Source organism: Ziziphus jujuba, chromosome 8 (genome assembly GCF_031755915.1).
Source record: "Ziziphus jujuba cultivar Dongzao chromosome 8, ASM3175591v1".
NCBI classification, from domain to species: domain Eukaryota; kingdom Viridiplantae; phylum Streptophyta; class Magnoliopsida; order Rosales; family Rhamnaceae; genus Ziziphus; species Ziziphus jujuba.
The window spans coordinates 26,665,956-26,690,615 of NC_083386.1; the positions used below are offsets into that span (position 1 = coordinate 26,665,956).

General features: G+C 37.3%; 3 protein-coding genes across 4 annotated transcripts; 2 read left to right on the forward strand and 1 right to left on the reverse strand.

The window, feature by feature from the left end:
* The first annotated feature begins 663 nt into the window (after positions 1-663).
* Positions 664-4,170, forward strand: LOC107414662 (G-type lectin S-receptor-like serine/threonine-protein kinase At5g24080). The gene is made up of 5 exons (XM_016022815.4): positions 664-1,026; positions 1,387-2,738; positions 2,836-3,016; positions 3,116-3,569; positions 3,657-4,170. The coding sequence occupies exons 1-5, from the start codon at positions 773-775 to the stop codon at positions 3,996-3,998; spliced, it is 2,583 nt and encodes an 860-aa protein (XP_015878301.3). The 5' UTR covers positions 664-772; the 3' UTR covers positions 3,999-4,170.
* Positions 4,171-5,793: 1,623 nt separating this feature from the next.
* Positions 5,794-11,423, forward strand: LOC107414673 (uncharacterized). 2 transcript variants are annotated; one of them, XR_009640378.1, is made up of 16 exons: positions 5,794-5,961; positions 6,265-6,656; positions 6,745-6,866; positions 7,470-7,612; positions 7,752-8,056; positions 8,288-8,343; positions 8,455-8,549; positions 8,893-8,995; positions 9,131-9,225; positions 9,309-9,371; positions 9,627-9,702; positions 9,793-9,901; positions 10,180-10,292; positions 10,436-10,494; positions 10,586-10,878; positions 11,095-11,134. XR_009640378.1 is itself a non-coding variant. In XM_060819669.1 (16 exons), exons 2-16 carry the CDS (start codon positions 6,266-6,268, stop codon positions 11,227-11,229), a joined length of 1,974 nt encoding a protein of 657 aa, XP_060675652.1. In that variant the 5' UTR covers positions 5,795-5,961; position 6,265; the 3' UTR covers positions 11,230-11,423. The 2 variants fall into 2 exon arrangements, 1 of the variants encoding a protein (XP_060675652.1); XM_060819669.1 differs by having other exon boundaries at positions 5,795-5,961; positions 10,770-10,878; positions 11,095-11,423.
* A 3,712-nt stretch (positions 11,424-15,135) lies between these two features.
* Positions 15,136-19,761, reverse strand: LOC107414619 (receptor-like protein EIX2). The gene is made up of 2 exons (XM_060819876.1): positions 18,262-19,761; positions 15,136-15,141 (listed from the first exon to the last, which is right to left on the reverse strand). The coding sequence occupies exons 1-2, from the start codon at positions 19,759-19,761 to the stop codon at positions 15,136-15,138; spliced, it is 1,506 nt and encodes a 501-aa protein (XP_060675859.1).
* Positions 19,762-24,660: the final 4,899 nt, after the last annotated feature.

Here is a 24,660-nt window from a genome sequence, read left to right on the forward strand (position 1 = left end):
AAATGAAAAGATAATTTGTAGATAATTTTTATTTTTCAATATATATATTGTATTTGAATCATTATTAAACTACGTTGTTATATGTAATTTACAGAATATATGAAATAAAATAACTTTTCATATTCGACCGTTAAAGATTATGCTCTCCAGTTGATTATTAAAATATATATATAGTTTTGTGTTTTTTTTTTTTTTTTTGGTTTGGCCGGCTATTAGTACCTTATGTTAGCACTAATTAGAGAGCTACATGGGGTATACCAGTACCAGCTCAGATTTGTTTGGTATTAACAAAGTCACCGTCAGCGCATAGAGCCTAAATCTGGTTTGCAAAGCTTGAAGGTGTGAAAATTTGAAATTGTTTTGAGATTACAAATACCTTCTCACTACGTGTCAGCAAGGATTGGCCTTTCGGTTGGTCACGAACTCAAAATTGTCCACCGGTACACCATTTTGCAATAAACACGTGCCCCAATATCCAAAATTTTGGATCACCCAGCCCAGCCGACCAGTTTTTATGCACTCTTCTTTTTTTCAAAGTTTAGCTCACCCACCTCTGTTCCACGTGTCATAATCTTGCACTTTTTCTTCCCACCAATTTTTATAAAAATTAAAAATTTCTTCACATTTTTTCTCTCTCAATTTTCTCTTTTGACTTTCCTTCTTGTCCTAATAAATAAGGACGTACCCTGAACTTTTTAGTTTGGGAGCCTCAACAAATTTAGTTTCAGTGACTACTATACTGCCACAGTTCAGCTTTAAGCTTTCACTTCCCATGGCCAATGCTCCTTTTTTTTCTTCTTTCTTGTTGTTAATCTTCTTGGTTGTAGCTGGGTTTGATGATTGCATTGCTAGCCAAATTGGTTTGGGTTCCAGATTGGTTGCTAAAGAAAACAGGGCTTGGGTCTCAGATAATGGGACTTTTGCTTTTGGGTTCACTCAGTTGGATGATGAACTTGATCAACTTCAGATTGCAATCTGGTTTGCTGAGCTTCCAGGAGATAGAACAGTGGTTTGGTCAGCTAACAGGTATGTCCTACTAAATTTCCTTTGTTTTTTTCTTTTTCAGTATTATTCTTGATTGGTGCATGCATAAAGTAATGGTTGAAAAATTTTGGATTGTTATCTGTTCATGAAAATGTCTTAATATTGGAAAGAAGACTACATTTTTCACCTTTTATCTTTTAAAATTAATTTAAACTTGTTTTAAGGAGTTAGAAATGAGAATGTATATATATATGATATGTGGTTTCGGGATTAATAAACAAGAAAGAAAACGAGAGACCGAATTGGAAAATTCCCCATCTCTAGTCTTTACTAAAGCTTTTGCAGGTTATGACAATCACTTAAGCCAACAAATTTCATTTTCTCTCAATCATCTAAATATAGAAACTCTGCGGTCTCCAACAATGCAATCTTGGAGCTTGACACAACTGGAAGCCTCGTCCTCTTCGACCGTGACAACACCATCTGGTCCTCCAACACCTCCAATGCCGGTGTCCAAGGTGCTGACATGTCGGAATCAGGCAACTTCATTCTATACAACGCAGACAACCGCCCTGTGTGGCAGAGTTTTTCATATCCTTCTGACACTCTTCTCCCTAACCAGCCTCTGTCAGTCTCTTTGGAACTAACAACCTCTAAATCACCCTCCCATGGTGGTTATTATGCTCTCAAAATGCTTCAGCAACCAACTTCTCTCACCCTCGCTCTGACATACAATATGCCTGAAAGTTATGATGACTGGCCCGAGTTATATTCCAACTATTCGTACTGGAATGCACCTGATATATCAAACGTGACAGGGGATGTTGTTGCGGTTTTAGACGAAGCTGGGAGCTTTGGAATTGTATATGGAAATTCATCAGATGGGGCTGCGTATATCTATAAGAATGATGATGATAATGGAGGATTAACTGCGCCTTCAAGGCAATCGACCCGGTTATCAGTTCTTAGGAGACTGTCTCTGGAGACTAATGGGAATCTGCGTCTGTATCGGTGGGATGATGATGTTAATGGGTCACGGCAATGGGTGCCAGAGTGGGCTGCAGTTCAAAAACCTTGTGATATTGCTGGAATTTGTGGCAATGGGATATGCAGTCTGGATAAAAGCAAGACTAGTGCTTCTTGTACATGCTTGCCAGGGACAGCAAAAGTTGGCCCAAACAATCAGTGCTCAGACAATTCTTCATTGACAAAGAATTGCGATTCAAGACATGGAAACCAGACATCCCAGTTTAGGATTTCAATGGTGCAGCAAACTAATTACTATTATTCTGGTTTTTCTGTTATAGCCAACTACAGCGATATTCAGACTGTATCCAAGTGTGGGGATGCTTGTTTGGCTGACTGTGAATGTGTTGCTTCCGTTTATGGGTTTGAAGATGAGAATCCTTATTGTTGGGTTTTGAGGAGCCTGGATTTTGGTGGTTATGAGGACCCTGGCTCAACTCTGTTTGTGAAGGTTAGGCCCAATGACACAGCATCTGAAGGCAATAGAAGACGATCTGGAGATTCCTCAGATGGTTCTGGAAGTAAGAAAATCTTGGTTATTCCTATTGTTCTCAGCATGTCTGTTCTTATAGGGCTCCTCTGTTTGCTATTATATTACAACGTAAACAGGAAGAGAACCTTAAAAAGAGCCATGGAAAGCTCTTTAATATTGTCAGGTGCTCCAATGAGTTTTAGCTACCGCGATTTACAAATTCGTACTTGGAATTTCTCACAGCTACTTGGAACTGGTACGCATCAGACTGTAACTGGTACCTTTGTTAATAAATTATCTAGTATTGTTTTCTAGCCTTCATTGATAGATGCTAATTTTATGCTCATTTACAGGGGGATTTGGGAGTGTTTACAAGGGAAGCCTTGCAGATGGGACTTTGGTCGCTGTAAAGAAGCTTGACAGGGTATTGCCTCATGGGGAGAAAGAGTTTATAACTGAAGTGAACACCATTGGCTCTATGCATCACATGAACTTGGTACGTCTTTGTGGATACTGCTCTGAGGGTTCACAAAGGTAAGCAATGTTTTCATTGGCACTTATTTTAATTGCATTAATTATTATTAGAAATTCAATACATGTTGAACTTTGTGCTGAAATCTTAATGATTTTCAGGCTTCTAGTTTATGAATTCATGAAAAATGGGTCATTGGACAAATGGATCTTTCCATCGTATCATTCCCGAGACAAGCTGCTAGATTGGCAAACTCGCTTTGACATAGCTGTGGCCACTGCACAGGGTATTGCATATTTTCATGAGCAATGCCGAGATCGAATCATACACTGTGACATCAAACCAGAAAATATTCTGTTAGATGAGAATTTCTGTCCCAAAGTTTCAGATTTCGGACTAGCTAAGTTGATGGGAAGAGAACATTCACATGTTGTTACAATGGTCAGAGGAACAAGAGGCTATTTAGCTCCAGAGTGGGTTAGTAACCGACCTATAACTGTAAAAGCTGACGTTTACAGTTATGGCATGCTTCTCCTAGAAATCATTGGTGGTCGGAGAAACCTTGACATGTCTTTTGATGCAGAGGACTTCTTCTACCCTGGATGGGCTTTTAAGGTCTAGCACTGAATTCCTTTCTTATTGATTTCTTAAACAACTTATTGATTTCTTATTGATCTGAAGTAAATTGAATCAATCTTGTAGGAGATGACAAAGGGAAATCCGACCAAAGTTGCAGACAGAAGACTAGAAGGTGCAGTGGTAGAGGAAGAACTAATGAGAGCATTGAAAGTAGCATTTTGGTGCATTCAAGATGAGGTTTTCATGAGACCTACAATGGGAGAAGTAGTGAGGATGTTAGAAGGTTCAGTGGATCATATCAACATGCCACCAATGCCACAGACAGTTTTGGAGTTAATTGAAGAAGGCTTAGATCATGTATACAAAGCCATGAAGAGAGAATTCAATCATTTTAGTTCCTTCACCATCAATAGCCATCCTTCAACTCATGCTACATGTAGTTATTCCACAATGTCACCTAGATGATGATCAAGCTCTAGACCAGAAAACAATTTTGTTTGAATATAATGCAGCTTTAGTTGCTGGAAATTGCCAGAGCCTGACAAAGAGTTTGACTAATCTTATGTTGTCTGTATCTACAAACTAAATTTCACCATATTTTTGTTAATCCATGAAATTCATTGTATTTGTTTTTCTATGGCAAGAACATTCATAAACAGAGACTAAATTTTAATGAATATTTGCTTTCTACCTGAATAAAGGACTAATTATTGCATGGTCAAGATACATGCATATGCATAGACTTTTTTTTCACTCCGGGTTTGACAATGTTTGTATCGTTTTTCTTTCCTAATATTTCAAAAACTTGAAACTAGATTGGCCCTACTTCGAAACAGTAATTAATTTTTTTTTTTTTTCGGTGGAATTCATTACTCGGAAAGAGTAATTTAATTTGTTTTTTGTTCTCATACTATTTGTAGTAGAAAGAGATCGGTTGAATTGGTTAGCTACTTAACATTTCTACACTGTTACATAATAAAAAAAAGTTTAGAACTAATAACAAGTAATCACATATTGATTAATTTAAACAAAAATTACCCTTTGTAAAATAAGCTTGTGCAAATCCTGAAAGAATTATGACACGTGTATACTTGGTTCCTTAAATACAATTCATTTCTATTTCAATTGCAAATACACAAATTGAGCAAGTTAAAACTAAAACCAAATAAATGTAACAAGATTTTACCTGAATCGGATGAACAAAACCACAATTAAATTACAAACCAGTTGGTGCCTCTTCTTCTTCCATCATGAATGCTCATCTCCATAAAATAACAACTAACAAGCATACAACCGAAGTGCAGTGAATGCAAGCAAAACAAAAACAGTTGGTTTGGTATTCAGCTTGATCGATTTTCTTATACATGAGGTTGAGCTCAATGTGGTTGAGGTTGAACTGGTACTATCTCTGATAAAACTTTGCGACAGCATCTTAGAAAGACAGGAAGAAGAGACCAGAGGATAGTATCATTGCAGTGAAAGGAATCCACCATTGATCTGATTTTGAAGACAATGGCGTTTGGAATGAGATTGCTATGAAGAATAAGCTTTGTTGTAGAAGGTGGGCTATTGTTCAGGTCAAGCAGACTTGTTCTTGCTTTTCATTGGTGAGCTTCAAGTTGTTGAACTCTGCCTCTAGCTCTTCCACGTTCACCATTATAGATACAACTTGAGGATTATAGGAACTACTAGGAACAAATATACTAAGCATATCTAATATTATATGCATCGCTTACAAGCCCCAGTAGTTGTTACATTGCTTTGCAATTAATTTATTAAAATAAAAATTGACATGTTTGAGTACTTTTCACATGTTTCATAGCAGGTTAGGTTAGTAGCAATTTCGTATAAGTCTGTCTATAAACATCTATACCTGAAATTGACATTTTGGGCCGGAGTGGAATTACCAAAATTTCTATTTCTTATCATTGCCGATCTAATAACATTTAATTAAGTATATTTAGAATTTTAACCAAAAAAAAAAAAAAATGGAAAATCCCTTTTTTTGGGTAAAAAAGTGAAAATTCTTAATTGGAATATACAAGTGCACGAAAGAAAGACGAAAATGGCATTTGGAATCTTTTTGGAAATAGAACAAGCAATTAAGGTGCATACAGCTTAATAGATTGTATAAAGAATCACCGAATCATTTTAGTTGGGCTGTCCGCTTTGTTGTCAACCGTCCAGACTCCGGATTACCAAAAAGCCCATATAACATAATTTAAGCACCAAGCCAATGTGTCTAATTCTTTTATTTTATTTTATTTTTCTAATTATGTGTTTTCTTCACTGCACGCAAGCTCTGTATCCTATTTTCCCTGTAATCAATCAAATCTCCAAGAAAAAGGAAATTATACAGGACAGGAAGACCTCAACTCTGCAACTACAAACCGCAGGCCGTCCCTCCGGTTCGCCTGCAGTTACGAAGGTACAGTTCTCATAGTTGTTTAATCTATTAACTTCAATTATACTCAAATCTAGATTTCTAAAACACCTCCTTGTGATTCTTATAATTCAAGCTTGTATTGCTTTCTGAGATTGTTGGGCATTGATCGACCTGTGTTTTTCACTCCAGGAAGTGAGAAGATAAAAGAAAAAATGCATTTTTTCCTATTAAAAATTGAATCTTTTTTTTTTTTCTTGATAACTTTTTATTACAATTTTCAAACCCATTTTCGATTTTTCTATAAACGTTTGGACTTCATGCACTGAAGGGTTTTTTGTAAACCAGGATGGAGAATATGCAGTATGCTGAGGAGCTTGTGAGGGAGTTTCTTGTTTTTAGAGGATTTACCAACACTTTGCAAGCGTTTGATTCTGAGTTATCAACGGATATTGGTAAAGGGTTTCAAGTGGATAAGATTATAGATTTAATCTTCTCGGTGTATGTTCCTAAGTTTCAGGCAGAAAAACTAGTTGGTCTGCTGAATTTCTTCAAGCAGTGTCTCTCTCCATCATCTGAGAGAATATTTGTTGCTACTCTGTGTAAATTGGAGGTCTCTATTCTACGCTACTATATTGTTCATGCTATACAGTCAGGAAGGAGGGACAAGGTTGTTGAGTTTTATGGATTGAATGGGGATGACCTGTTGCAAAAGGGCCAGGACTGGACCCCATGGTTTGGTGGGTTCTCTCTATTGTTCTTTTCTATTTTGTTCTAATGATTTATTGTCTTCTTTGTTTATGATATTGGGAATGTGTTGCGATGTAGCCATTCCATATGTAAAGAATCCGAGCTCGGACCCGGAATTTCGTACTTATTTCTCGAAGGAATGGTATGAGGCGCTGCATCTCTCTGTCAGGAATTTCTTTAGTGAGATCTTCAATGGTACTCATATCCTTTCAGAATAATTTGTATATAAATATTGTTTTCTGAGAGAAGGCTAGAAGGCTAGAAGGCTGCTGATGTCTTTATAATTTGTTCTCTGCACACTCCTTAACTTTATTGTGTATCAAAAACTACTGTAGTATAGAAACCAGTTTGTTCTGGTAAATCTTTCGTCATCTTATGTTGAGTTTTTATGTTTAAGACACAACCGCTACTACTTTGTTCATTCTATAAATATACAACTTTTTGAGCCTCATTAGTGAAGAAACTGACTTTTTTTGAGCCTCATTAGTGAAGAAACTGACTTTTGCTGTTCCATTTGCTCTATACATACTACTGAGAGAATGTTCTGAACATATGTTTACTTATGAGCTCAAATGGACTAAAAAAAAAAAAAAAATGACTTTTCTTTTGTTAGGATGTGATGTTTGAAATTTGATGGTTAAAAGGAATATCCTATCTTTGGAGTACTATCTTCCACATCATGCATCTATTTTTACGTTTGATGTCTCTCCTAAAATAAGAAGAAACCGTTTTGCATTGTACAAAATATTTTATTGTAGTATATGACTACTTGTGATTTAAAGAATATGTCCTTGACTAAACAACGCATCCCTGCGCTGTTGAAGATCAGTTCAGAAAAGAGTACTGTCAGTCGCCTGAAAAAAGACATCAAACAGCTCAATCTTAAGTTGTCAGAACTTCAAGCTTTATTAGAGGAAAAAGAGGCTCAATTATGTCTGTTAAGAAGGTAAGAGCTTGTATTATCTTTTCTCCCTTGAAAGCATGCTGGTTCCTATACAGGTTTATTTATATATTCATTTTATAGGAACGTAAAGCTTTTGTAATATAAGTTATTGGTTTTAATTTTTTTTTTTTTTGGAATTCAGTAATGTTCCATCATTAATTGATGCAAGCATTGAACAAACTAAGAGTTTGTCAAGTGTGGTGCATGAGGAAAAGCTTCATATATCCAGGGATATTCAAGAAAGTTGTCCTCCTACCGTCATACAAATGGATGAAGCAAATGTAGGTCGAGAATGGGTTGTTTCTGGTCCTGTGGGAAATCAATATGAGTTTGCCATGTCAAAATCTGGTTATGATGGAGATTCACCGTCAACACCGTCAAATATTCATGCAAGGGATTGTGGAATTGGTGATACCAGTCAATTGCTTCAAGATAGTAGCTACATTGGTATACATCTGTTACTAATATCATTTAGCTTCGTGTATTGAAATTAGTGCAGTAGCTGTTGTACAAGCTACACAAAGTTGTTTATATGTGTGTGGGACCTGTTTACATGGAGTTCATAACCGAGAATGTTTATTATAAAGTTTATCTTTAAGTGTAGTGACTGTAGACATAGCCGTAGGTTAGGATAATGCTTAAGAAGTTATTTTTTAATTATTAAGTGTACTGTGCCAGAAAATGGCAGGGAAAGCCACGTAGAAGAATTACCTGAAGTTAGAGTTGACTTCCAGGTGACATTGATTAATCCTTTTCCCATCTATGTTGTGAATCTTTATTTTAGATAGATGGTATATTCCTTACATATGCTTTTGTAGTTTTAACATTCAGAACATGGTTTTCAGGAGACATTTTTGGGGCACACAAGTCCAATCAGTCGATGCCGCTTTTCGGCCTCTGGGAACAATATAGCCAGTGCTTCTATTGATGGCACAGTAAGGTAATTGTTGAAAGTAGGTTATAAATATACAGATAAACTGCAGATGAAAATAATGTGAAATGCGTTTTTGATGAAAGGAAATAATGTGAAATGCTGAATCAGAGAGCTATGTGATTCCATTGGTTCCTGTTCTCTATCGTGTGCAAATGTTCAGATGCCTGGGTCATTTGCCAAATGAATATTATCATATCTGTCTGTGCCTAGGTGCCATGTTGATTAAACTCTAGGTTGTTGCACATGATGGATAAGGCCTATGGCCTCATTTCTTTCCATCTTTCAACTGCTTTAATTTTTTACTTCAAATTTACAATAATTATTTGTCTTCTGGGTATATGTAACATAGGATATGGACATATGATTCATCAACTCCTGCATCTAGAAATGCAACCATCTATTGTGGAGCAGAGATTATGTCATTAGACTGGGAGTGTAAATCTGACAGATTGGTATGTGAGTTGGAATTTTAAGGTGGACACATTTGTGGCTTGACATTAGATTGACGATTTAATTATTTAAGATTGAAACTATGCGCTTTCTAAGTATTGTTGTTCTTTGTTAAAAAAAAAAAAAAAAAAAAAAAGCTGCTCATAGGCACTGCTGATGGAGGCATTAAAGCATGGAATGTCGATGCAAAGAGAGTTGTCTGTGATCTCAACACAACTGAGACATTTCCAAGGTTCTTCTTAGAATAATTCATGTTAGTATGTTCTTTTCTGCTGGCTTTGATTCACCTTTCACCCTCTTCTTTCTCTGCTGCAGTGTATTGGATATAAAGTGCAGCCCTGTGGAGCCAATTTTTGTTTCTGCAGCAGCATCCAGAGGGTATGTTTTAACATTTGCAGCAGCCCTGTTGTAACTTTTCATTTGGACCAAATTGTTATATGTGCATTGTGCTGTGAAAATGACTTTAAAAGAGGACATAGGTAAACACTGTTCTGTTAACATTGATCCCCATCATCCTGTGGTTTAGGAGATTGATTCATGGGTTGTTATTTAATCATATTTATTGGGGTGTGTGTGTGTTTTGTTTTCTCACTCGTGAATGTGAAAGATTTGAGGAATTTAATATCTTTGTAGGCATGGCTCAGGTTATATTGATAATTTGGGGTTCGCTTCATTAACTGTATGGAACATGAAGACATGGAAGGCCATGGTATGTGCTTGTGTGACCTGGAACATCTTGTTTGCAAGCAATTGCCATTGTTGCATTTGATGCCTTAATAATTTTTTGCATTTCATGAAGTCAGTCCTTCCTCTTGGTAAAGATCCACCTGCAATTACATCCCTAAGTTTCAACCACAATGGGAAGATCTTAGCAGCCTCTGCAACTGATGGAATGATTCACATGTTTGGTATCCTTGTATGACAATTTTTTGGTCTTTTATACATGCCTGCAATCGGATGGTAGATCATATTGAATCCAAAACCACATCTTATCATTTTCTGTAATTAGGAGGGTGGATAATATTAGTTGAGAACCATGTTTTTGACTTTTTTTACAGTTAAGGCACACACAAGAAGGGTATATATAAGGAGTTTTTGTCTTCTTAAATGGTTGTGATGATGAACAGCAGAGTTTGTGTGCCTAAATGCCAGGATATGGCCATGCATAAACCTTAACAATGAATAGACATGTCTGCTGGTCTGCAAATTACTGGATGGCCTGCTCATGATTCTGCTATAAGCTCTATCCTTTTTGGCCCAGATGAAACCAGCATTTTCAGCTTGGGCTCAGATGGAAAGGCAAGTTCTTTTGCATTGTTTATGGCTTGAATTTAATCAGGCAATGGGATACTGTTCTTTTTTCTCTTGAAATTTGTATATGCTAGAATTCTACCATTTTATTCCAAGTGTGTACTTACACAGGATTCGTTATCTGATGCCAGATTTTTGAATGGAGTTTGCAAAACCAAGGTCAAGTGCTTTGGTCAAGGAATTGTAGCAGGTACATGCATTACTTGGAACCATGGAACCATAGTGTCAACAGTAGATATATTGCTTATGCACCAGATTGACCAACTGATTTCAATGGGCAGTGTGTCGTAGGATTGGGACTGAATAAACCAGTAACAATTTTTGATGCTAAGCATATTCACACTGTGGAACAAGTGTCTTAGCAAATTGCTTATCATACTGTTACCTTGAAACTACTTGTCATACCGGTTAGGCTTACAGGACTGTAGTAGAGAAATCTCTGTGACATGCCCTTCAACAATGTAGGTTCTGTGACCCTGAGAGCTCAAGACATTGCAGACATGAAATGGCTCTAGATGCTAATGGGAAGAGACTATTGGTTACATCTGGTTTAGTAAGAGCACCAATATATCAGGTTGAACTCTTTCTCTCTCTCTCTTTCTCTCTCTCTTTCTGTCTCTGTCTCTGTGTGTGTGTGTGTGTGTGTGCGCGCGTGCGGAAGCGGACCATATTATTGATATGTAGCCAACTTGTCGTATTGTTTTGTCTGAAAATTTCCAGACTGCTACTATTCCTGATCAGATTGTGCTTCTGTCATTATTTAAACTTCTGTTTCCTTAACTTGGCTTAGGTTCGAGGTCATACAAATGGGTTGAGAACACTCCCACACGCTGCTGCTATAACCACTGTAGATTGGCACCCGACCTTGCCTCTTTTCTTGACAGGATCAGCTGATAATTCTGTGCGAGTAACATCTATTCTATGAATGCTTCATTAGTTATCTTTTTCTTACATTCTTGTCCGGCTTGATGTTAAAGAATGTGAATTCTAGGTTGGTGGCTTAATCCTGGTTTCATGCATCTGAGCAGGTTTTGTTGTATTTTTGCTTTGTTATTTGTTTAACTTTTTGTTCTGTAAGTGAGCCGTTTTCTCCATAATATAGTAATATCATTTCAACAAGACCATTTGTTTTCTTCATGGGTGTGTGTACCAAAAGGGAGAGTGAGTGGTGACGTTTTTTTTTTTTTTTTTTTTCCTCGGTAGGTGGTGACGTAGCTTCAATATTTCTCAGAAAAAAAAAAAAAAAAGGAGTGGAAATAATGCATATATAGGCATGAAAAAATGTGCTGGAAAGAACTAAGTATTTTCCTCTTTGTTGGAATCGAGTAGGTTGAAAAGACAACTTGTTGGGTAAAATGAACATTCATTAAGCCGTTCAGATCAAACCCACATTATGAAGTTATAGACGACCTTTATGGGGTCAACTATGAAATTGCACTTTTTTTGTTTTTCTCCATGGTCTCTTTTATTTTTATCATGGATGGAGTTCCTATAAATACTTGGCTTGAAAACAAGCGTGATGCAACAATTTCTTTATATATTACAAATTTCCCATGCTAGATTAGAAAGCAAATCAAAACATGAATGTAGGATTCCATAACTACTACACAAAACAAAGCATGAGCACTCGCAAAGAAAATAAAAAACAAAGCTTGCATGCACAAGTCATTCTTTTATAGACTATGGCAACTATACTTTCGCTGAACAAGTTTGAACTTAGGCGAGGAACCCTCAAGTAGTTTCAGCGCTAGATATATGGCTTACCACCAGTGATTCTGAGATAAATTCTGGCTCCTAATTCGTCTATGTACTGAGTATACGAATGCTTCCAACGTACATTCAGCAGTAACAATCCACAAACTCCGGAAAAGGACAGCATAAATCCAATTGCTGCACTCTCATAACAAAACCATGAATGCTCAGTGTTAGTTTTTGCAGCTTCTGGCACGTTATGTTCAGTGTTAGTTTTTGCTGCTTCTGGCACGTTATGTTCCTCATCTCCAGGACACTTCTTTGGCAGGGGGACGCCACAAAGATCTTGATTTCCTTCATATGTAGATTTGTCGAAGCTCTGCAGCTGTGTACCACTTGGGATTGACAGACTGTTATGAGACAAATCCAAGGTGCCTAGATGGGTTAGTTGGGACAGGCTAGAAGGGATTCCACCAGAAAGTTGATTCCTTGATAAATCAAGAGAATCTAGTTGCTTCAACTTGCCAATTTCTCGAGGGATGGTTCCTGTCAAGAAATTTCCTGATAGATTTAAACCGATGAGTCCTGTAAGATTTGTTAGTTGTACTGGAATGCCTCCTGTCAAATTGTTACTTGAAAGATCCATGGCTTTTACTAATCCAAGATTTTTACTATAAACTAGCCCCATTTTCTTTAGCATCAGGTGAACATTATCAACATATTCAGAACCATAACCTGAAGAACTCCCATTGTTGTACTGGATGTAAGAATAGACATAAATATTTAATTGTTGCATCGATTGGACTTTGTTGTTCAGCCATAGAGGTGAGATTATTGAGGCATCGTGGTATAGTTCCTGAAATTTTGTTATGAGAAAGATCCAACACCTGAAGAGATGTAAGATGACATAACTCGGGAGGTATAGTTCCACTGAACGAGTTTGAACTTAGGACAAGAATCCTCAAGGATTGCATTCCCCCCAACCATGTTGGTATACTTCCAATTAATCGGTTGTGTCCAACATCTATTACCACCAATGTACTACACATCCTCAAAGAAGGTAGCTCCCCAACAAAATTGTTGCCGCCTAAATGCAATGTACTAACTAATGGAAGCAATCCTATGGAATTAGGAATTGTCCCAGACAAATTATTATTTGCCATATTAAGCACTATCAAATTTTCAAAGGGTGTCCAACATGTGGGAAGGCTTCCAAACAGCAAATTATTGGAAAGGTCCAAATAATTTAAAGTTCCAGTACTGATTGTGCATAAGAAGGATACAGATCCATGGAATGAATTATTGGAGAGATTTAGAGTTGTCAAATTTGAAGGAAATGCTGATAAAGGACCACTGAACTTGTTATGACTCAAATCTATAGCAGGGAAACCAACTGTTACGGAATTGGGAGAAAAACAAATAGCAACGGAAACAAAGAAAACGAAGAACAAACACACAATTTACGTGGAAACCCTTGACGGGTAAAACCACGGGCAGGGAGAAGCAAATCCAATATCGGAAGATTGGTACAAAGGTGAGCCAAATTTCGAGATACCCTAAAACCCCCAATTACAGCCGAACAAAAATATATATATATATATAGTACGGAAGAAACCCTAAAATTGAACAGGTCCATACCGGAAGAAACCCTATCGGCCCAAGACCTCCGCTTCCACCACAGAGCCCCAAATTTTTCTCCAAAATTAGTTTCACCAAATGGGTCGCACCGTGAGCTTTTCGGGTCGGGTCAACAAGAATTCGGGTCACTAACTCTAACAATCTCCACCTTGACACGAATTCCATATAAGGAATGAAAAAACATACAAAACTCCAATCTTCGATAAAAGTTGCCATCCTCTTCCACAAAAAGCCCCTAAAGGCAAAGCTCAACAACAAACACCAACCAAGTCCAAGCAATGCTCAAACTTGGCTACTGGAAGTGCCTTGGTCATCATGTCAGCAGGATTATCATGAGTACTCACCTTGCTGACAACAATATCTCCACGAGCAATAACATCACGTACAAAATGATACCGAACATCTATATGTTTTGTCCTCTCGTGAAACATCTGATCCTTGGTGAGATAGATAGCACTCTGACTATCACAATTGATGACCGTACTCTCCTGCTTAGAGCTTAACTCACCTATCAACGCCTTTAACCAAATAGCTTCTTTCACCGCTTCAGCTATAGCCATATATTCAGCTTCTGTAGTTGATAGTGCAACTGTTGCTTGCAAAACAGACTTCCAACTGATAGAAGTATCTCCAAGAGTAAATACATAACCAGTAGTGGACCTCCTTCTATCAAGGTCCCCAGCAAAATCTGCATCAACATATCCATTTACACCCTCCTTACTTCCACCAAACTCTAAACAAGTGTTAGTAGTGCCTCTCAAGTACCTTAGAATCCACTTGACAGCTTGCCAGTGTTGTTTGCCAGGATTAGCCATATACCGGCTCACAACACTAACAGCATGTGCAATGTCAGGACGGGTACACACCATAGCATACATCAAACTACCAACAGCACTAGAATAAGGAACATGTGACATATACTCAATATCTCTATCCGACTGTGGTGACATATCAGCAGACAATCTAAAATGAGTAGCTAATGGAGTACTTACAGGTTTAGCGTTCTTCATTCCAAAACGCTCCAGAACTTTCTCAACAAAAGATCTTTGAGTCAAGAAAAGTTTACCTGCAGATCTATCTCTCTCAATCTCCATACCAAGAATCTTCTTTGCCGCTCCCAAATCTTTCATCTCAAATTCACCACTCAATTCTGCTTTCAATCTGTTGATATCGGATTTCTTCTTGGCCACTATCAGCATATCATCAACATAAAGCAACAAATAGATAAATGAGCCATCTTCCAACTTCCTAAAATACACACAGCTATCATATTGGCTTCTAGAATAGCCATGGCTAACCATAAACCCATCAAACCGCTTGTACCACTGACGAGGGGATTGCTTCAAACCATACAAGGACCTTTTCAACAAACACACATGATCCTCTTTTCCTTCAACCTCGAAACCTTCGGGTTGCTGCATATAAATTGTCTCCTCAAGCTCACCATGCAAGAAAGCGGTCTTCACATCTAGTTGCTCCAACTCTAAATCATGCATAGCAACTAGCGCTAACAAAGCACGAATAGAAGTATGTTTAATGACAGGGGAAAATATATCATTAAAATCAACTCCCTGTACCTTTGAATACCCCTTCGCTACTAGACGTGCTTTGTACCTCGCATCTTCAACACCAGGAATGCCTTCTTTCTTTTTGTAGACCCACTTGCATCCCACAATCTTCTTACCCTCTGGAGGTAATGCCAACTCCCAAGTGTGGTTCTTATGAAGCGACTCCACCTCTTCCTGCATAGCAATTAACCACTTTGCAGAATCCTCACATGAAATGGCTTCATAATAGTTGCAAGGATCACTGGGACTCTCGATCTCCTATGCTGCAACACAAGCAAAAGTGACATAGTCAGCTAAACTAGAGGGCTTCTTGATCTCCCTGCGAGGTCTATCCTTGGCAATCGAATGCTCCTGCACCTCCTCAATTCTCTCTTCTTCCACATGAGTGGGTGTCTCAAATGGGCCTGAAACTGAACCATTCTGTGAAGTACTTACTTCCTCCACCCTAAACTCCACCTGCTTTGGCATACTGTCTGAAACAATGAGCTCCTTTTTCGGATGCAGCATTGCCATCTCATCAAACACAACATCCCTGCTAATCACAACCTTAGATGACTTTGGATCAGGAAGCCAAACTCTGTATCCTTTTATACCCTGCGGGTAACCAAGAAATATGCCCTTATTCGATCTAGGCTCAAGCTTACCATCATTAACATGAACATAGGCAGGGCATCCAAACACCTTCAAATCTAAATAATTAGCAGGTTTTCCAGACCATACCTCTTCAAGAGTCTTGCAATCGATTGCTGCCGATGGAGAACGATTCACCAAGTAGCAAGCTGTAGCAGCTGCTTCTGCCCAAAATTCCTGTGCTAACCCAGAATTCGACAGCATGCATCGGACTTTCTCCATAAGAGTTTTGTTCATCCGCTCAGCCACACCATTTTTCTGCGGAGTTCCTCTAACTGTGAGATGTCTAACAATCCCTTCGTTTCTACAAAACTCATTGAAAACACCATCATAGAACTCCAATCCATTATCTGTACGAAGGCCCTTCACCCTTCTTTCCGTCTACTTCTCTACCAAAGCTTTCCATTGCTTGAAGATAGCAAATACGTCATTCTTGTGCTTCAAAAAATATACCCAGACCTTCCTGGAGAAATCATCAATGAAGGTCAACATATATCTGCCACCACCCTTAGAAGCAGTACGTGCGGGTCCCCAAAGATCTGAATGAATGTAGTCTAGAGTACCTTTGGTTTTGTGAATTCCAGTACTGAAGCTAACTCTCTTCTGCTTCCCAAACACACAATGTTCACAAAACTCCAACTTCGAGATACTCCGATCACCAAGCAAACTCCGTTTGCTCAACATCGCCAAACCTTTCTCACTCATATGGCCCAATCTCATATGCCACAAACGAGTAACATCCGAATCTGACATGGACACTGAAACAGCAGCCGACCCCATTACCACAGAACCTTGTAGCCTGTATAATGTACCAACCAGGCTAGCTTTCATCACCACCAAAGCACCCTTCAGAACCCTCAAAACTCCACCTCCACCAGAAAAAGAACAACCAGACTTGTCCAAAGCAGATAAAGAAATTAAATTTTTAGACATATCTGGAACGTGACGTACCTCAGATAGTGTTCTGATAATTCCATCATGCATCTTCACCCTTACAGTTCCAATGCCGATGACACAGCAAGGATGATCATCTCCCATCAGCACAACACCTTTATCCACCGGAACATAAGAAGAGAACCAATCCCTATGGAGACAGATGTGAAACGAACAGGCTGAATCCAAAATCCATCCCTGCTTGCCCGAACTATCCTCAGTCACTGAATAAACATCTCCATCTTCAATTTCCTCATGTGCGACACTGGCTTCGGCATGTTCCTTACTCTTTTCATTATTTTTATTCTGAAGCTTATGACATTCAGTTTTGATGTGCCCCTTTTTCTTACAGTAGTGACAAATAAGGTTTCTGAACCTTGACTTCGATCTTGGCCGACTACCACCATTGTTATTTTGATCTCTAGATGATGTTCTACCTCTAACAATCAAACCCTCTCCTCCGGAACTCCCAAAATTATTGTTATCCGAACTGCTGGTCAACTCCTTATCAAACAACTCCTTAGAATATAAAGAAGCTTTCACGTCCTCCAATTTTAGGATTTTATTACTGTAAATCAAAGTCTCCCTAAAATTTTTGTACGATGGAGGTAAAGAACGTAGTAGCATTAGGGCCTGGTCTTCATCATCATATTTAATGTCCATGTTCGCCAGATCCAACAAAATAGTAGAAAAGTCATCTATGTGTGTTTTAATAGATGTACCTTCAACCATAGAAAGGGTGTATAGACGGTGCTTCGCAATCAGTTTCGTTGTGAGATTCTTTGTGATGTACAAAGATTCCAACTTGTCCCATAAGTCCTTTGTTGTCTTCTGATCAAGGACCTCCTTCAAAACTTCATTGGACAAGCATAGCTGAATGGTGGATAGGGTACGCTCATCAACCTCGGCTTTCTTTTCGGCATCCCACGAAGACGGCATCTGCTCCTTGCCAACCAACGCCTTGTGTAAACCATTCTGTGTCAAAATCGCCTTCATCTTGACTTGCCACATGGAGAAACTCATGTTGTGCTCAAATTTCTCAATGTCGAACTTTGTTGCCATGATCGAAAAAAAAAAAAAAAATTCCCAAATAGATCGACGAGGCTCTGATACCACTTGTTACGGAATTGGGAGAAAAACAAATAGCAACGGAAACAAAGAAAACGAAGAATAAACACACAATTTACGTGGAAACCCTTGACGGGAAAAACCACGGGCAGGGAGAAGCAAATCCAATATCGGAAGATTGGTACAAAGGTGAGCCAAATTTCGAGATACCCTAAAACCCCCAATTACAGCCGAACAAAAATATATATATATATATATAGTACGGAAGAAACCCTAAAATTGAACAGGTCCATACCGGAAGAAACCCTATCGGCCCGAGACCTCCGCTTCCACCACAGAGCCCCAAATTTTTTTCCAAAATTAGTTTCACCAAATGGGTCGCACCGCGAGCTTTTCGGGTCGGGTCAACAAGAATTCGGGTCACTAACTCTAACACCAACAAACCTTGAGGATAAGTCTGGCACCATGCCGTTGATCTGGTTGTAAGATAGATTCACATATCTCAACTTGTAAGACATGTCCCAAAACCAGTTGGGGATGGTGTCTGAAATGCTTGCATTGGATATATCCAGGTGCCGTGGTTTCTTTTGGGTTTGAAGCCATTGAGGAAACTTTGATCCCGATACTTTGCAGGAGCTCAATTTCAAAGTGTCCAATTGAAATGTGGGAACCCAAGCTGAACTGAAGTTCAATGAGAATGAATTGTAAGAGAAATCCAACTCTTTTAGGAGGGAGAAATTCAACAAGTGGGCTTGGGTGATGGTGCCATCCAAAGAATTTGAAGAAACATCCAAAACCTCAAGCTTGGACAGCTTCCCTACACTTAAGGGGAGATTCCCATTTAAGTGATTGTTGGACAAACGCAACTCCTTCAAGGATGGGAGTTTGGCAAAATCAATAAGCACCTCTCCACTGAGATTATTTGATGATAAATTAAGTACCTGCAGACTCTGAAAATTCTCCAAGGATTTTGGTACGATCCTTTCTAGGTGATTGTAAGAAAGATCGAGATGAACAAGTGATATTGCTTTCTCCAAAGTGTGATGTGGAAATGAACCGCGTAAATCATTAAAAGAGAGGTCAAGAAAAACAAGGCTGTTGGCATGTCTCAACAACGAAGGAAATATCATGGAGGTGATTTGGTTATCACTGAGATCAAGGAATGAAAGTGAAGCAGAGGAATTAATATTGAATAGAGTTGGAGGAGGAGTCACAGTGGAAAGCCCACATTCTCTTAGACTCAAATGCTGTAGAGAAGGGAGCATGTTAACCACTTGCAGCCAATCCACAGCCTTGCTTAGATTCACACCGTCCATGTCCAAGTGTCTCAGAGATGGAAGATGGGAGAGCCAATCGAGATTTTTGGCCTCCAAGTCAGTGTTTCCCCTGAGATCAAGTGAAATTAAATTCGACAAATTTCCAAACTGGCTTGGTATTGTTCCACTCAAACCACCATAAGAGAGATTTAGATATCTCAAATTAGAGAAGGAAGTGATCAACTCGAGGAAGTTGGTGTTATTGAAATATCGGAAACTCAAGTCTAAATAATTCAGATATTTCAACTCCAACAGTGCATTGTTCATCTCACCACTTAAGATGCAGGCTTGGGGTGCAAATCTCCTCTGAGTGTACCCCAAGCAAGTCTCCTCTGAGTGCAGATCAAGCATGACAACATGACCTGTTGAATTACTGCATCGGACTCCTTTCCAAGATATGCAACAATCTTCAGTGCTTCCCCAGGAAGAAAGCGAACCTCCTTCGTCTTCAAGGCCCTGTTTGAACTTGAGGAGTGCTTGCCTCTCCTTCTCGATGCACCGAATATTGTTGGAATAATTAGTACCAAAACTTGAACCCAAAACTGAAACTGTGCCTGCTACAATTGATACAAGCACAAGTTTCAGCAAGAGCTCGTGAAAACAACCACCCATGGATATATGGTTGTAATACATTGAGTAATTTGTAAATGTGAGAGTTAATATAATATTTGATCTACTTCAAATTGAGAGAAATAACTCTTTTTATAACCATAAGGAGCAACCTTGCTCGTTCTATCTATGGATATCCCAAGACAGTACTTCAGTTTCCTTTTTGTAAAACTTTAAATAGTTTATTACACAAATACGTTAATTTTATTCACCAAGATTGATTCAAAAAAGCCAAAAGGAGTCGAAAGACGAGTAGAATAAAGTAGTCTGAAAACGAGTAAAATTATTTCGGCCCGCCAGACGTTATATAATATGCAGGAGAGACGTTAATTCTCATGCGCCCAAAAAAAAAAAAAAAAAAAAAAAAAAAAAAAACATTATCGTTCACACTACGAAGCTGACACAGACTCAACTTATATTTATATATAAATTATTGCTAATTAATTTGATCTACTTTTTAACACGTCCATGTACATGTTGCATATGTGCACTAATTAATTAGCCATATTTTCAGTCCATCTCTTCTACGAAATTGGCTGGAGCACCATGGAAGAAACTTAACAAAAAGTTTGATATTCCAAGATTCGTATCTCCCGGACTATCATTTTATTTATTTAATTATTAGGTATATGACTAAATGTTATGTCCACTTTATATCCGTATCCCCTTGCGGCTGCTCATTTTCCAATTTAGCTCTTAATTAGTCATCTTTGATGCTTCACGTGCTTTCTTCAGCTCGCGTTTCACGTCCATTCCAGTCACTGTGGAAGTGCAAAAATAATATTTTCTGCTTTTCAAATTAAAGAAAGACCACTGCTATCTTAAAATAAAATAAAATAAAATAAAAATAAAATAAAAATAAAATAAAATGTAAGACCAAAACTTCGTTTCCCTTCGTTTTGAATTTTCTTTGGCCTGGGTTCTACATCCATTTTAATGTGGAATAAGGTTTTGTTAAAAAATAAATAATAAAATAATAAAATAAATAATAACTTGTAATTTTGGCAATTATTTGATTGGATGCTTAATGGTTAAGAAAGTTTTTTATTGAGTAGATTTAGTTGGCAATATTAGACTGATAATTTCTAAAGATGTTATGTTTGACGAGTCTGCAACATATAATTGGGAAAAACACTTTCAAAACAGGAGCAAAAATACTTGAAGAGGTTCCTATTCAAGATAAAGCAGATTCTCAACCAGTTTAAAATCCTGGTCCAAGCACAAGTTATCAAGAAACTCTAAGCCTAATCCAGATAATGGATATATGTTCAGATGATGAATCACAGTAAAAAATGGTTCGCTCAATCATAGATATTTGTGAATCTACTAATATGATATTTTTTACATGTGAGCCTTAAAATTTTGAAGAAGTTGCAAAAGAAAATATCTGGATTAAAGCAATGGATGAAGAAATTGCAACAATTAAAAAGAACGCTACATGGGAACTGGTGGATCTACCTAAAGGCAAAGATGTTAGTGGACTCAAATGGGTCTACAAAACCAAGTACAAAGAAGATGAAACAATTTAGAAATACAAAGTACGGCTAATCGCCAAGGGCTATTCCCAACAGCCAGGAATCAACTTTAACGAGACGTTTGCACCAGTTGCTCGAATGGAAACTGTTAGAACAGTTCTCACATTAGCAGCTCAAATGGAGGTACCACTCTATCAACTGGATGTCAAATCAACTTTTCTTAATAGAGAACTCAAAGAGGAAATATATGTGGAACAATCTATGGGTTAAACAATCAAAGAACAAGAAAATAAAGTCTTACGATTAAGGAAGGCGCTATATGGACTACTTGGAACAACCAAATTGATTAATACTTTAAGACAAAATAGATTTCAACGGGGTCTAAGTGAGCTTTTCTTATATGTCAAAAAAGAAGGTATTCAAGATATTCTCATTGTCTGCTTATATGTTGAGATTTGATTTATACTGATACTAATATAAAAATGGTAAAAGAATTCAAAGTGCAATAATGAAAGAATAAGAGATACTAGATCTTGGCCTAATGAAATATTTTCTTGGCATCCAAGTTTAACAAGCAAAAGGAGAAATATTTATTTCTCAACAAAAATATTTAGATGATCTTCTCAAATGGTTTCATATGGACAACTGTAAACTGGTGTCTGCACCAATGGTATAAAATGAGAAGTTGCATAAGGATGATGGCGTAGAGAAAGTTGATACAAAAAATTAAAGAAGCTTAGTTGGATGCCTCATTTATCTAACAAATATCAGGCCAGATATTGTCTTTGCTGTCAGTTATATTTTCAAATTCATATAGGAGCCTAATAAAAATCACTATACTACAGCAAAAAGAATTCTTCGCTATCTATAAGATATCAGAAAACTAGGAATTAAGAATGTTAGAGAAGCAGATGATAAGCTTATTGGATATACAGATAGTGATTGGATATGTTCTGTAGATGACCGCAAAAGCACCTTAGGATATTTATTATGCTCAGGTACAAAACCAATTTCTTGGTCATCAAAGAAGCAAAGGACTGTGACACTATCTTCAGTAGAAGCAGAATATATATCAGCTACAGATGCAACAAGTGAAGTAGTATGGCTTAGAAGAATTCTACCAGATATGCAACATGAAGAAAATGCTTCAACAATCATCAGGTGCGATAATATGTCAACAATAACCATAACAAAAAATTCAATGTTCCACTACAGGACAAAGCACACATAGATTCAACATCAGTTTACCAGAAATTTGGTTGAAAAAGAAGAAATTAAACTAGAACTTGTCAACACAACATAGCAACTGGCAGAAATGTTTACAAAAGCGACAACAATTAAAAAGCTAGAAATCTTCAAAAGCTATGCCAAAATTACAAATTAAAATGCGATGTTAAAAAAAAAAATAATAATATTTTGTAATTTTGGCAATTATTTGATGGATGCTTCATGGTTAAGAAAGTTTTCTATTGGGTAGATTTAGTTGGCAATATTAAATTGTGAAATTATATACAAGAACACGTGTTAGTTGATGTGTTAGAAATCAAGGCATGCTTGTGAGGCGGTTGGATTGTTAACTTGAATTAGAAAGCTTCTTGATGTTATTTTGGAACGCCAATGTGAATGAAGCCCAAAAATCCCGTTTAAGTGTTTTTGGCCATTACTTCCTTTACTCTTGGCCTCTCCTCTGATCTGTTTTTAATATCAATTCAATTAGTTAAATTTTTTCAAAACAATAAAGCTCCCGATTCATTTTTTCAATAGTTTCAGCAATTATCCAACAGGTTTAACTTGTTTTTGACTCTTGAGTCTTGACTTAACATTGTACGTTAGAAGAACCTTATAAAATAATTAGGTGGACACTTTCTTGGAAAAAAGGTAGTAGAAATAATGCACACACACAGGCATGAAATGACGAGCTTAATTGCAAACTCATCTCATGGCTGTTTACTCTTCATTTTAGTTAATAAATGTGGACAGCTGGTAGTCTTCGAACAGGGAAAGTTTTCTTCTTGCTAAACTCTGTCATGCCTTTGCTCCTTTGAGTTTCTAAGACCATTATCCTCTAATGTTTTACTGTCTTAAAATCCAACGCAAATTATAAATTTATATGACTTAAAGAGTCCACTGTGAAATTGCACACATTTTTTTTTTCTTTCTTTATTTTCCCTTTTCCTATATCACTTTTTATATATATGTGTGTGTGTATATATATATATATATATTATATGGATGGAGCTCCTGTAAAATACTTGTCTTGAAACAAGTATAACACAATAATTTCTTCATTTTTTAAAATTTCACATTCTAGACTAGAAAGCAAATCAGAACATTGACGTAGATCACTAGACCTCCTACAACATACTTTCTAGCTTTTCTGAAAAATATTAAAATGCATCTCTGGAAACTTCAGGCTCCTAAATAGTATAACAAAAGAAAAGAAAAATAAGGGTAAAAAAGATACTACAAGTCTACAACTTTGAAACATTTTGGCATGCTCAAATGTTTTGAGAACCATTATAATTTCTAGGACATTATTCTCTGGAAATTTGGATACAATATATTTTTTGATTACACACTGATTATCAACTGAAGTCCACAATACAAACAACACCAGAAACCCGAAATAATTATAGGCTTACTTACCTTCTAACTTACTGTCTCTTCTGCGTTGGTCTTGTTTTAGATGCTTTAGTTTTTGAGTATATCCAATCTTCTGTATCATTCAGGAACTTAAAATAGGCGTTTCTCCTAGAATGTTTGAGCAATAAAGGGCCATAAAGTCCCGAGAATCCTACAAAATATCCGATCCCTATAGTGGCACTGGAGCCTTCATCTGTCTCATCTCCTGGCACTTTTTTGTGAGAAGTTTTCCACAAAGTCCCTCATTTCCCATATAAGCAGGAGCATTACCCTGTGGTTGGTTGCTTAATGGAATTCTACCACTCAAGATGTTTTGAGACAAGTCCAAAACTCCAAGAAAAGTTAAATTGGAAAAGCTTTCAGGAATGTTACCTGATATCTGATTTCCTGACAAATCAAGTGATTCTAACATGTGCAATTGACCAAACTTTCTTTACAATGCTTCCATTCATTGAAAGAATATAGTTTTACTACAATACTGAATAGAAAATAATCCAAAATAAAAGTCTCCGATCAATAAAAGTATTTTATTAGGGAATATATACCCAGAATCTCATCTTTAATTTTGTAAAAACACACCTACCCCATTGCCAGAAAATAATCTAAAATAAAAGTCTTCAATCAATAAAAGTATTTTATTAGGGATCAATAAAAGCATTTTATTAGGGAATATGTAGCAAGCCTTCTCTGAAGGACGAGCAGATCAAGCATGATAACGTGACCTGTTGTATTACTGCATCGGACTTCTTTCCATGATATGCAACAATCTTCATTTCTTGCCCAA

Excerpts from the sequence above, each read along its gene's own strand:
- LOC107414662 (XM_016022815.4), top strand. The coding sequence starts at position 773 with ATGGCCAATGCTCCTTTTTTTTCTTCTTTCTTGTTGTTAATCTTCTTG. Across the intron at positions 2,739-2,835 it reads CTCACAGCTACTTGGAACTG|GGGGATTTGGGAGTGTTTAC; the intron begins GTACGCATCAGA and ends GCTCATTTACAG. Across the intron at positions 3,017-3,115 it reads TGCTCTGAGGGTTCACAAAG|GCTTCTAGTTTATGAATTCA; the intron begins GTAAGCAATGTT and ends AATGATTTTCAG.
- LOC107414673 (XM_060819669.1), top strand. The coding sequence starts at position 6,266 with ATGGAGAATATGCAGTATGCTGAGGAGCTTGTGAGGGAGTTTCTTGTT. Across the intron at positions 7,613-7,751 it reads CAATTATGTCTGTTAAGAAG|TAATGTTCCATCATTAATTG; the intron begins GTAAGAGCTTGT and ends TTTGGAATTCAG. Across the intron at positions 8,550-8,892 it reads TCTATTGATGGCACAGTAAG|GATATGGACATATGATTCAT; the intron begins GTAATTGTTGAA and ends TATGTAACATAG.
- LOC107414619 (XM_060819876.1), bottom strand. The coding sequence starts at position 19,761 with ATGGGTGGTTGTTTTCACGAGCTCTTGCTGAAACTTGTGCTTGTATCA.